The sequence below is a fragment of the Phoca vitulina genome, unplaced genomic scaffold (assembly GCF_004348235.1).
Source record: "Phoca vitulina isolate PV1807 unplaced genomic scaffold, GSC_HSeal_1.0 scaffold5, whole genome shotgun sequence".
Classification (NCBI taxonomy): domain Eukaryota; kingdom Metazoa; phylum Chordata; class Mammalia; order Carnivora; family Phocidae; genus Phoca; species Phoca vitulina.
The window spans coordinates 58,248,863-58,262,706 of record NW_022589708.1 but is presented as its reverse complement, the minus strand read 5'-3'; the positions used below and the strand labels follow the sequence as shown (position 1 = coordinate 58,262,706).

General features: G+C 35.7%; 1 protein-coding gene across 2 annotated transcripts in view; it reads right to left on the bottom strand.

Annotated features, from left to right (window-relative positions):
- The window catches only part of FNDC3A (fibronectin type III domain containing 3A), a 153,509-nt gene that overhangs the window by 128,844 nt on the left and 10,821 nt on the right, over nt 1-13,844 (bottom strand). For both annotated transcript variants that reach the window (XM_032403045.1, XM_032403046.1), the window contains exon 2: nt 3,558-3,695. In XM_032403045.1, the coding sequence (XP_032258936.1) occupies nt 3,558-3,656 (99 nt within the window). In that variant the 5' untranslated portion in view covers nt 3,657-3,695. The remainder of the gene's footprint in view (nt 1-3,557; nt 3,696-13,844) is intronic.

Genomic DNA, 13,844 nt, shown 5'->3' with positions numbered 1-13,844 from the left:
CACTGAAGAGAGCTGGGAAAATTTCATGGTGCTTGAAGCTCAAATTCCCTAACACAGATGTGGAGGTTCTAACAGAGCTGCACAAGCACTTACACATGCTTTAACTTCTCTATCAGGAAAGGATATAATCTCAAATTAAGCACATGCTTGAGAAGGTGAAATGGTACAGCCATTTTGGAAAACTGTCTGGCAATTTCTAACAAAGTTAAACATAGCCTTACCATACAATCCAGCAGTCATGCTCTTAGGTATTTACCCAGTTGAGTTGAAAACTTATGTCCATCCAAAAAACTGCATATGAATGTTTAAAGCAGCTTTATTTATAATTGCTAAAAACTGGAAAGAATCAAGCTGTCCTTCAATAGGTGAATGGATCAACAAACTGGTATATTCATCAATGAAGTATTATCCAGTAATAAAAAGGAGATATTAAGCCATAAAAAGAAACTGTCTAGACCATATTGCTAAGTGAAAATAAGTTGGTCTGAAAAGGCTACATACTGTATGAACCCAACTAAATGACATTCTGGAAAAGATAAACGTATAGGAACAGTAAAAGTGTTAGTGGTTGCCAAGTGGGGGAGGCAGTTGGGGAAAAGGGGATGGAGAAAGGAATGGGTAGAGTACAGGAGGATTTTTAGGGCAGTGAAACTATTCATTATGATAATGTACTGGTGATAAAAGACATTATACATTTGTCAAAACCCACAGAACTGTATAATACCAAGAGTGAACCTTAATGTAAACTGTGGAACTTTTATCAATATTGGCTCGTTAATTGTAACAAATGTACCACACCAATATAAAACGTTAATAGGGAAAATTGTGTGGAAGATGTGGTATGAAAGAAATTCTTTGCTCAATTTTTCTGTAAATCTAAAACTGCTATAAAAATAAATTCTATTAATTAAAAAGGGTGGAGGAATGGCGATTCTACAAACACAAAAAACGGTTCAGATGTTGCTACTCAGAATGAATGATAAATGTCTATTACAACTTCCCTAAAGGCAATACCAGTAGCAATGATGTCAGGTGGGATTCTTCTTATATAATTTATGAGCCAAAAGGCCCATGTATATAATATGACATACTACCAAATATAGAACCAGAAAATATTGATGAAGTGATAATGTAAGGAAAATTAATTTGATCTCAAGAGATGGAACAGAAATCATCCCATAATATATTCCCAAGAAATACTATAATATTCCCCAAAAAGTCAAGACATGGGACACTCTGTTATCCTGAATTTTTAGTATCATGCATGTACATGACACTTCCCTCTGTCAAGAACTTTTAGTTTGTTTCTCTACTACATGTAGGCACCAACCAGGTGGTATCACATATCCACAGGCAAGCTCTAACTTGGCCATGCTTGGCACACCAGTAAGTTCCTGAGTTAAGACAAAGAACTGCCTGTTGTCAAGTTTATTAACCTCTCACCTCTGTTACCTATTTTTGTTCAGTTTCTTACATTCAACCAGAGCTATCAGTCCACTCTCTTTAGTATGTATCCTTCATAACAATCTCTTAGTTTTTTGACCCACTGCTCATTATAACTATCTCTGTTGATTTAAGACCTGACTTCTGACTGGCATATCTATAGAGTTTCTCAATCTTTTAAACATTTATTGAGTGTTTCAATTCAGATTCAGCAAACATTTATTGAGTTCCTTCAGGTTCATTTCACCCTTATAGCTACAGCCACTCTAAGAAACTGTTATTACCTCCATTTTATAGAGAAGCAAACATATTCAGACAAGTTAGGTCACCCAAATCAAATCTAAATCTATCAGTCAAGTCCAGCGCTCCTTCTACTCATCTTTATCTCTCTATCAAATTACAACACACTCTGCTAGTTAGAATCTAAGGCTTCACTCCACTTCCTGACCTGTTTTTCAAACCCTACCTAAAAACGTATCCCCTAGATCCACTGATAAGCCCCCCCCACCCCGATCCTCCAAATCCTGCTCTAGTGGCTTCTTCTATTCCCAGCTCCTTTCTCTATATCCATCTACACCACTACTATAACATGCTAACTCTGGTGGCCTCAAGGTTTCAAGAAAAATTCTACCAATAGAATCTTCTTTTCTGGGAAAGGAGAGAAGTAAGTCAGGAGCATCGTGGTCTTGTTTCAGCCTGTTGTCTTCCCCTTTATAGACTATCAGCTATAGCAACTATATCAATGAACTGTAATTAATTGCTTAATAGATTCTTTCATGTATTAAGTTATAAAAAACTGGAAACCAGTGACTGCCCTGAGGAAATACTGGTAACTCAAGACACTCTCAGAGCCTCAAAGTAAACGGATATCTGCCACATCCATTATTTTTGCAGGAAAAAAATATATCTTAACAAACTTAACTCTGACCATAAAAAGCAAGTTTAGTGAAATGAACTTGCTGCTAAAAGCTATTTGAGCACATGTGAAAATTAAAACCAAGATATACTTTTCATGCCATGCTCATACAAACCAGCAAAATTCAGAACCCAAGCCATCTGCTCTTGATTTTTCAATAGCAAAGTTAACAAAGTAGCCTTTTAATCTTGTAAGCAAATGATAATTGTCCACTACAGATGCTAAGTTTGTAAATTAACAAAATATTTTTTTCCTTAGTTTCCCAAGGAGGTAGGAATAATTGGTTAGGATCAAAACCTTTGAGTGTGATCTTGAGACTGTCTAAAACTCATTTTGTTTCATCTGCAAAACAAGGACAGGTATATCTACCTCATAGGATTATTGAAAGAATAAGATCATGAAATTCCTAGCACAACGTTTTTTACACAGTGAGCACTCAAAATGTTCCTTCTTCTCATTATTATTATGTCCTTAGTCTTTGCTTCCTCACCTGTAATATTAAAATCTCTACAGGGCAGTTGTGAGAATTAAACACATTGCTTGGTACATCATAGATATTTATGAAAGCCCATCATTCCCATCCTGTCAGCATTACTGGGGGAATCAGGAGTCAAAAAACTACAAAACTACATTTATAAAGCCCTGGGCTGGAGAAAAAAATATACCAGCTCTCAGGAATTACATGTTTGCTTTTGGGAGGGGGAGTCTGTGAGGAGAGAAAAGTAGGAAGAAAAAGAAGACACAGTTTTATTATTGTATAATGTAGACAGTCATTTAATCACATAAATCAGTCATGACTGAATTATAATGGTATTTTTTTTATAATGATTTATATTTTTTTTATAATGATTTGAAGTAATGATTTATAATAATCATTAAAGTGCAAGGTTAAACTTAGTTAAAAACCAATCAGGGACTAATACATTGTCTAAAGTAAAACGAAAACAACTTTAGTGGCAACTAAAGATACATACAAGATATTTAAACATTAATTAGTGAGAAATTTTAGAAGAAACTTCAAAAAGTCTCATTATTTCATTGTTTTATGAAACCAAAACAACATTTTGAACTGGAGTTTAAAAGATGAATTAACAGGAACCTACTATTGTGAAGTTTCATTCTGTTTTAAATTTTGCACTCTTCTGAAAGAAATACATGTGTACAAGACATAAAGAAATAAACATTTCATTTTCCTTACCTGTTGTGTTCCATCTGCACTTACAATAGGGGCAGATAGAAGAGAAATATCACTACTTAAAATCTGAGCTGTATCCAGTAGTGGTGGGTGTTCTGCCATTATCAATAAGACATTAATATACCGGATAACCTTCCAATTCTGAAAAACAAAAATACATAGCCATCTGTGTGTACATCCTTAAAAATGTATTAAAATATAATACATTCAAAATTTGTCTCAGTCTTGGGCGCCTGGGTGGCTCAGTTGGTTAAGCGACTGCCTTCGGCTCAGGTCATGATCCTGGAGTCCCGGGATCGAGTCCCGCATCGGGCTCCCTGCTCAGCAGGGAGTCTGCTTCTCCTTCTGACCCTCCCCCCTCTCATGCTCTCTCTCTATCTCATTCTCTCTCTCAAATAAATAAAATCTTTAAAAAAAAAAAAATTGTCTCATTCTTTAACCTAAAATGATATTCTTGTGAAAGAAAATTTTACAATACTTAGTTGACTACTTTTTTTCTGTCAACAGACCATTTAAGGAAATACCTTTCTTACAGCTTAGCCAACTGTATGTCAGTGTAGACAGGAAACTAAGATATATTAAAACCAATATATTGGGTGCCTGGGTCGCTCAGTCAGTTAAGTGTCTGACTTGGTTTCAGCTCAGGTCAGGATCTCAGGGTCATGAGATCCTGCCCTGTGTTAGGCTCTGCGCTCAGCAAGGAGTCTGCTTGAGATTCTTTCCCCCTCCTTCTCCTTCCCTCTCTGCTTCTCCCCCACTGCTCCTCCCTACCTGCTCACACTTTCTCTAAATAAATAAAATATTAAAAAAAAAAACCAATATATGAGCAGCTTCCATTTAAATTCCATGTCTGTCTCTTTATCCCTTCCACCTCTATGCAGTATTTATTTAACTACCACAACTCTAGCTAAATACTAGATAATATTTAGTATGGGACAGGGAGTAAAATGCAATGACTAAGTGAGCAAATCTACCACTAATTTTTTTTCTATGAGCAGAGAAGGTGATTACGAAGACCCAATCCCCTCCTCTATCACCTTTATCAGTCTCTAGAAACTACACATGAATTATGATTTGTCATTGATTCCTCAGACAAGACAATATGGTAGAAAAATTTGCTCAGGACTAGAATAAAAACCTTCAAATTTTAAGTTTTAAGCTCTGACACTGGTCTTCTGTAGTCCTGGTTTTACTATTCTTTTCTAAGTGACACCTATTTCAAAATAAACCAAATCATTACAGTGATTAAAAGCATATACATTTAGAAATCTTTGACACAGTGTCATGTAAAAAGTAAAAGACTTGGTGTAAGCAAATTATGGTGTATCTACCATATATAACATCAACCAATAAAATGTCAGCTAATTACAAGAAAAGCTGAACATAACTGAGCTCAATCATAAATTTTACCAAGTTAATACTAAAAAGCAAAATTATAAACATTTTTGGATGCTTGTAGGATTCTGAAATTCAGCAGCGTCAAGATATTTAACTTTTGTAAGATATTAAATTCATGTTATTTATTTTAAAGTCTTGAATCTTTGCAGAAACTCTCATACAGGTTGATTTAACCTAAAAACAAATTTCTATTAGATATATAAAAATTGCTGTAAGATTTTTAAAAAATATTCAATACAGTTATCTACCTCGAGATTTTAAACTGAAGACCACGGTATATAATATTTTATATTTAACTACTTCATAACAATGCATGTCATTAAACACATTATATGTTATAATTACATGCACATATAATATACATATATTTATACTGTTTTTAACATATACATACATATATATAAACACATGATATATACAAACATATATAAAGGGGCAAATCTAACTTCTGGCTTAATCTGTATTGCTGTATTAAAGTCTGATAAAATCAGTGAGGAAAAAAAGTAAAAAAAAATCAGTGAGTAAATAATTTCACTCTGTGAATATGTAAAAAGTTGTAAGACAGGAAAGAGTCAACGCATTATTTTCCCTCTTGCATATCAAAGAAACATTTAGGGAAGCTAAGAGGAGTAACCAGAGAACGTTTACAGATAATTCACTTTGTAAAATTAGTAAATTAAAAAAAAAATAACAACCATTGAGTACTTCTTATTTTGTCATTATATTGTTTGTAATATTTTACATAAGGTCTTTAGCTAAAACTGCAACCACCATTATTACTTGAATTTTAGAAAGTAATGAAGATACAACCATAATTTGGTTTCAAGAGGTGAACTGGAAGCTTACAAATACAAACACAAATTTCTTCTGAACCTCTAGTTAATTCTAAGAACAGTATTATTATAAACTGGATCTGAAGCCACATGCTATGCTTTAACATTATCATCCCACTTAAGGCATTACCTCTAATTTTATTCTTTTCAAAGCTCTAACACATCAGAAGTTTATTTATGAATTGCTTTCTTGCATGGATATATCCATCACACTATATGCAAAGGTTTTATTTAAGCTTGCAAATTAGAAACTACAGCCATGCAACTGAAATGATGCATTTAGAAACCTAAAAATTCCTCTACTCCTGTGTAGAGAACACTGTCAGCTTTTCCTTTCAACCAATTTCTTCTAATTCTGTTATTTCTACTTCCTACATTCTCATCTTGTGACTACAAACACCCACTTGTTTTAAGTTATGCATCTATTTTGTTTTTAATACTGTAATATTTGATATATATGCAAAAGAGGGGATTTGCAAATTTTCATGGAATAATAATACCCCCCCATGGCTCATTTCAAGCTATCATGGTTTAAAAACTGACCTGAAAATTCCTGATTTTTTTTTTTTAAAGATTTTATTTACTTATTTGACAGAGACATAGCGAGAGAGGGAGCACAAGCAGGGGGAGTGGGAGAGGGAGAAGCAGGCTTCCTGTGGAACAGGGAGCCCACTGCAGGGCTTGATCCCTGGGATCATGACCTGAGCCAAAGGCAGAAGCTTAACGACTGAGCCACCCAGGTGCCCCCAAATTCCTGATTTTTAACAATCAACTTTTGTATACAAGATGGTTCCATCATATCACTATTTATATCTAAAATCTACATATCAATATTTAATTATTTGTATAGCAATAATATAACAAAATAACATTTTAATAACATTTGGGAAATCTGGGTGAAGAAAAGCTAAATATCTCTATACTACTCTTGTAACTTTTAAGTCTGAAATTTTAATTAGTGTCAAATTAGACAATATTACAAAAAATTAACACCAGGTAGAATGCAGATCTGAATGTAAAAGGTAAAACAAAAAAGTTTCTAAAAGATAATACACAAGAATATCTTCATAACCATGAGAGAAAGAGTTTTTAGACAGGGTACAGATTATATTTCTTAAGTCATAAAGAAAAATGAATACTGAACTTCATTAAAATTAAGAACTACTATTCATTAATATCTTTAAGAAAAATGAAAAGGCAAGCCATAGACTGAAAGAAGCTATTTTCAAAATACATAACTGAAAAACAGCACATAGTTCACATTTATACAGGCCTCCTACAAATTGATTTTAAAAAAAAAACAACAGAAAAATGCCAAGAGACTTGAATAAGCTCTTCACAAAAGTGGAAATTCAAGAGATCAATAAACATATGAAAAGATTCTCAAATTCATTAACTACTAGGAAAAAGCTACTTAAAAATCATAATGAAATGTCTTCATATACTCCTTAGGAGTATAAAAATAAAAAAGACTGACAATATTAAGTATCAAGGAGGCTATGGGCAACTGGCACACTCAAATGGAATGAGAGTGGAAATTCATAAAATCACTTTGGAAACTACTTTGATATTATTTACCAAAGTTGAACATATAAATATTCCATGACCCAGTTATGATTCAGTTATTAGACTCCTAGTCTACCAAAAAAAAAATGCATGCACATATGCACCAAAAAAAGTACATGAAGGTGTATATAGCAGCACTACTCTTTACTAGCCCCTAAACTGTAAACAACTTAAATGTCCCTGGACAGTAAATGGTAAATTTTATCTAATTCATCCACTGGACTACTATACAGCAATGAAAATTAATGACCTAGTGAACATGAAACAACACAAATAAATTTCACAAATACAATGTGAGTGAAAAACAGACAAAATACATACAGCACAACTTTATTTATAGAAAGTTCAAAACAGAATAAAAACCAATCTATGGTGTTAAAAGTCAGGATAGGTGATTGTCTTTGAAGGATGGGAACTTGGACAGGCATGAAGGCAGTTTCTGGGGTGCTGGTACAGTTCTATGTCTTGACTTGGGGGGCTGTTACGTGATAATTACCACTCTTACCACATAATTATGTGAAAATACCATTATGAATTGAGCTGTATATTGATATATACATACTTCTCTGTGTCTACTTCAAGAAAATTATTTTTAAGGGGCGCCTGGGTGGCTCAGTTGGTTAAGCGACCGCCTTCGGCTCAGGTCATGATCCTGGAGTCCCGGGATCGAGTCCCGCATCGGGCTCCCTGCTCGGCAGGGAGTCTGCTTCTCCCTCTGACCCTCTCATGCTCTCTCTGTCTCATTCTCTCTCTCAAATAAATAAATAAAAATCTTTAAATAAAAAAAAAAAAAAGAAAATTATTTTTAAAAGTTAACACGACCACATGGTCATCTCAATTGATGCAAAAAAACATTTGACAAGATCCAACATCCTTTGATGATGAAAACACTCAAACTAGGAACAGAAGGAAACTACCTCAACATAATAAAGGCCATAGATGAAAAGCCCACAGCTAATAACATCGTGCTCTGTGGTAAAAGACTATCAGCTTTTCCTCTAAGACTGGGAACAAAGCAAGGATGCTGACTCTAACCATATCCATTCACAGTACTGGACATAGTACTGAAAATCCTAGTCAGAGCCATTAGGCATGAAAAACAAATAAAAGGTATCCAAATCGGAAAGGAAGAAGTAAAACCATCTCTGTTCACACATGACATGATCTCGTATGTAGAAAAACCTAAAGAGTCCATTAAAAAGCTGTTAGAACTAGTAAATTCAGTAAAAGTGCATGGTAGGAAATGAACACAGAAAAATCAGTTGCATTTCTATATATTAACAATGAACAATCTAAAAAAAGAAATTAAGAAAATAATTCCATTTAAAGTAGCATCAAAAAGAATAAAATACTAAGGAATAAATTTAACCCCCAAAGTGGAAGATTCGTATACTGAAAACTATAAAAATTTGCTAATAGAACTTTAAAAAGATACAAATAAATGGAAAGATCCTGTGTTCATAGATTAGAAGATTTAATACTGTTAAGAATTCAAGACTTCCCGGGGCGCCTGGGTGGCTCAGTCGTTAAGCTTCTGCCTTTGGCTCAGGTTATGATCCCAGGGTCCTGGGATCGAGTCCCATATTGGGCTCCCTGCTCAGCAGAGAGCCTGCTTCTCCCTCTCCCACTCCCTCTGCTTGTGCTCCCTCTCTCACTGTGTTCTCCCTCTGTCAAAATAAATAAAATCTTTAAAAAAAAAAAAAAGAATTTGAGACTTCCCAAAGCAATCCCTATAAAAATCTCAATGGCTTTTTTTTTTTTTTGCAGAAATAGAAAAATTCATTCTAAAATTCCTACTGAATCTCAAGGGATTCCAAATAGCTAAAACAATTTTGAAAAAGAACAAAGTTAGAAGACTCAAACTTCCTGATTTTAAAACATATTACAAAGCAACAGTAATCAAAACTGTGGTATTGGCATAACAACAGACAGATACACCAATGGAAAAGAATAGAGAGCCCAGAAATAAACTTTCACATGTCTAGTCAAATGATCTTCAACAAGGGTGCCAACACCATTTAATGAAGAAAGGACAGTCTGTTTAACAAATGGTGAATAGGAAAACTGCATATCCACATGCAAAAGAATGAACTTGGATTCTTTTACCATATACAAAAATTAACTCAAAATGGATTAAACACTAAGTATAAGACCCAAAACTATAACGCTCCAAGAAAACAGGGGAAAAGATTGGACTTGGCAATGATTTCTTAGATATGACACCTAAAGCCTTTAAAGACCACAAAAGCAAAAATAGACATATGGCACTACATCAAACTTGAAAACTTCAGTGCATCAGAGTACACATTCAATGGAGTGAAACTGCAACCTATGGAATGGGAAAAAATATTTGCAAACTTAGCTCTGACTGCTACAAAATATCATACACTGGGTGCCTTAACCAACAGACATTTATTTCTCACAGTTCTTGAGGCTGGGAAGCCCAAGATCTGGGTGCCAAGAGCTGCCTTCTTGCTGTATCTTCTCATGGCCAAGACAGAGGGAGTTTGCGTCTCTCTTATTCTTCTTAAATTATAAGGGCACTAACCCCATCATGGGGGTTCTTCCCTCATGACCTCATCTAAGCCTAATTACTCCCCAAAGGCCCCACCTCTTAATGCCATCACATTTGGGGGGGTAGGGCTTCAACATGAATTTTGGAAGGATACAAACACTGAGTCCAAACATTCTGCCCCTGGCCCACCAAAATCCATGTCTTTCTTGCATGCAAAATACATTCATTCCAACCCAACAGTCACAAAAGTCTTAACTGGTTTCAACATAAACTTTAAAATCTCATCCAAATAAGATTCATCCGAAGCAAATTCCTCTCCAGCTGCAAACCTGTAGAACCAGGTAAGTTACATGCTTCCAAAATACAGTGTGTTTCCAAAATACAATGGTGAGACAGGCACAGTATATTCCATTCCAAAAGGAAGAAAGGGGTAACATATCCCAAGCAAGTCCAAAACCTAGCAAGGCGAATTTCTTAAGGCAATCTTAACAATCTCTTTGGTTTCATGCTCTGCCCTCCAGACCCAATGAGGCGGTGGCATCATGCCCACAGACAGACATTCCTCCAGCTTGGTGGAGCCCTGCCCATGTGGCTCTACTGAACAGAGGTCCCATCCTTTGAAACTGAGGTGAGGCAGCCCTGACCCTCTGCCCTCTACACTCTGGACCTGTGTTGGGAGTAGCAGTCCTGATGACAGGAGTCACCTTTGGGGTCCTTCTTCCCTTTTCCTGAAGGGAGAACACATGTTCACAGCCTGCCTTCATTCCCTTCCATTTTGTTTCATTTAGTCCCAGCTAGCATTGTTTCACTGGTATAATTCCATCTCTCTTCCTGGCTTCTGTTGAGATGCTGATTAGGTACATGGTTCACACCCACACTAAAAGCCTTATCAACTGGCTAGTCAAACATACTCTTGGTATTCTCTTCAGAGTATGCTTTCTCATTTTTTACAGTCTGGATAGACTGAACATTTTCCAAGTCTTTAAATTCTGGTCCCTTTTTGCTTAACAAATCCTTCATTTCATTTCTCTCCTCTCACATTTTATTATAAGCAGTGAGAAGGAACCAAGCTACTCCTTCAACACTTTGCTTTAGAAACATCCTCAGCTAAATATTCACTTTTATCACTTTCAAGTTTTACCTTCCATAAAACATTAAAACATGAACACAACTCAGCCAATTTTTTTGCTCTTTTATAAAAAGGATCACCTTTTTTCCACTGTCCAATAACAATGTTCCTCCCATCTGAGACCTCATCAGAATGGCCTTTATCATCCATATTTCTACCAATTTTCTGTTCATGATTATTTATGTATTCTTTAAGAAGATGGACGTTTTCTCTCCAGTTCTCTTCATTTCTTTCTGAGCTCTCACCTGTTGCCATTAGCAATCCCTTAAAAGTAATCTTGGCTTTTTCCAGCATGCACTTCAACACTTTTCCAGCCTCTACCCATTACCCAGTTCCAAAGCTACTTCCACATTTTTAGATACTACAGTAGGACCTCACTTATTAATACAGCCTCCATCAGTTTGGACTGCTAGAACAAACAATATACATTTATTCTTCACAGTTCTGGAGGCTGGTAAGTCCAAGACCGGGGTGCCAGCATGACCGGGTTCTTGGTGAAGGCCCTCTTCCTGGCCAGCAGATGGCTACCTTCTTGCTGTATCTCCACATGGCCAAGACAGAGAAAGTTCCGGTCTCTTCCTCTTCTTATAAGTGCACTAATCCATAATGGGGGCTCTACCCTCATGACTTCATAAACCTCAACAACTCCCAAAGGCCCACCTCCAAACATGATCACATTGGGGATTAGGGCTTCAGTCTTCAGTCCATAACACTATTAGATTTAGATACAGTACTGTACTTTCTTACTCAGTCACTACCATAATTCTGAATCTATATTAGTTTCTTTACTCAAATATTCTGCCAGGTTTTCTTACTCAAACTCCTCATTCACATCCACCCATTCTATTTAAATTTGTTTTATTCTAAGGATGTTGCTGTTAGGCAATAGCCTAGACATAATGAGCTACATCTAGGGTTTAAAACTTCAGCTCTAATTGTTTAAAAAGCATATGGGAAAATGCACAGCAGGATCATACTTGGATTATAGCCATAGTGTAAGTGAGGGATCCACAGGAAAAATATGTACATTTAGATTAAAAAAAAAATCCAATGTATTTTTCTGGTCTTTTGTCTAAATCAATGAAACTTTAAATTATAGGATTCTAAGTCCATATCTAAAATCTATTATACACTCCAAAGAGTTTTAGTATCATATTTAAATCCAGAATTTGGGAGTACTTGAAAGTATACATATGATGGGATGCCTGGGTGGCTCAGTAGGTTAAGCATCTGCCTTCAGCTCAGGTCATGATCCCAGGGAACCTGGGATTGAGTCCTGCATCGGGCTCCCCACTTGGCGGGGAGCCTGCTTCTCCCTCTCCCTGCCATTCCCCCTGCTTATGCTCTCTCTCTCTTTCTCTGACAAATAAAATATTTTTTAAAAAAGAACCCTTTGGGAAAAAAAAGTATACATATGAAAAAACATTAAGTAAAAATATTATAGTAGTAACTGTATTAAGATGACGTAATTACAGTAATTTTTTCCTCTATTTCCCCAATATTTTTGTAATATGAATATGGTTACACCACTTTCATCAAAATTTCAATTTAAAAATAAACAGCTTGAAAAGCCCTAGGCAACTACAGTCATATTTGGCTTATCGACCATCTCAATGACCTTTTAGGAAATTTCAATAAATTTTGCTTGAACTTGGACTTTATCCAAATTAATATTCATCTAACGAACTAATATCCTAACATGTATTCATGTATTTTTCCAAATTAGACCTCTTTCATTTCTTTTTAATTTTTGGATTTTAAAAAAATTTTTTAAACTTGACTACCTTAGATTTAAAAAAAAGCACTTTAAGTCACCTGCAGTGGAATTTCCTAAGATGAAAATCATGGGAATCACTCTGTGAAATCATCCTGTCATTTCTTATCTGAAACTTAAAACAAATATTTCACAGATTTTATTTAACAATGAGATATTAGATTATTTTGTATTTTTCCCAAGACTAATTCTTTCAACCACACTGATGTTAACTGTACTCCAGAAAAATGACTCTTAAAAATAGGTTATTAGTTAAATTTAACTTTGGTTCACCTAAATTTCTATGTCTTAATGTGAACTTTCATTAAGACATAAAGGACAGTTGTTTTCCCCCTTACACTGCCCGATATCTAACATCTTCAGTGCCACTCTTTCATTTTTTTTCTAGTTTTTTAAGTTGTTTCAGGCAGAAGAGTAAACTCAGTACCTTTCATTTTTTTTTTTTTTTAAGATTTTATTTATTTATTTGAGAGAGAGAGAGACAGCGAGACAGGGAACACAAGCAGGGGGAGTGGAAGAGGGAGAAGCAGCCTTCCTGGGGAGCAGAGAGCCTGATGCAGCCCCAGGACTCTGGGATCATGACCTGAGCCAAAGGCAGAAGTTTATGAGCCACCCAGGCGCCTCCAGTCCCTTTCACTTTTGACAGGGAACTAAATTCACTACTTTTTTTTTTAAATTTAAATCCAATTAGCCAACATATAGTACATCATTACAAATTCACTACTCTTCAATTTTTTTTTTTGAGAGAGCTCACGCATGCACTTGAGGGAGGGAGAGGGGCAAAGGGAGAGGCAGAGAGAAGATTCCAAGATTCCAAGCAGGCTCCACATCCAGCTCAGGGCCTGACGTGGGGCTCCATCTCACAACCCTGCGATCATGACCTGAGCCGAAACCAAGAGTTGGACGCTTAACTGACTGAACCACCCAGGTGCTCCACACCACTCTTAATTTTTAATGTACCCAATGGACACTAGAAAGGTGAATGAATTTATTACAAATAGAAACCAAATGACCATGCTTTAAAAGCATGATTTTTTAAAAGTATGGTCCAGGGTTCACCAATGGCAGTGTGCTC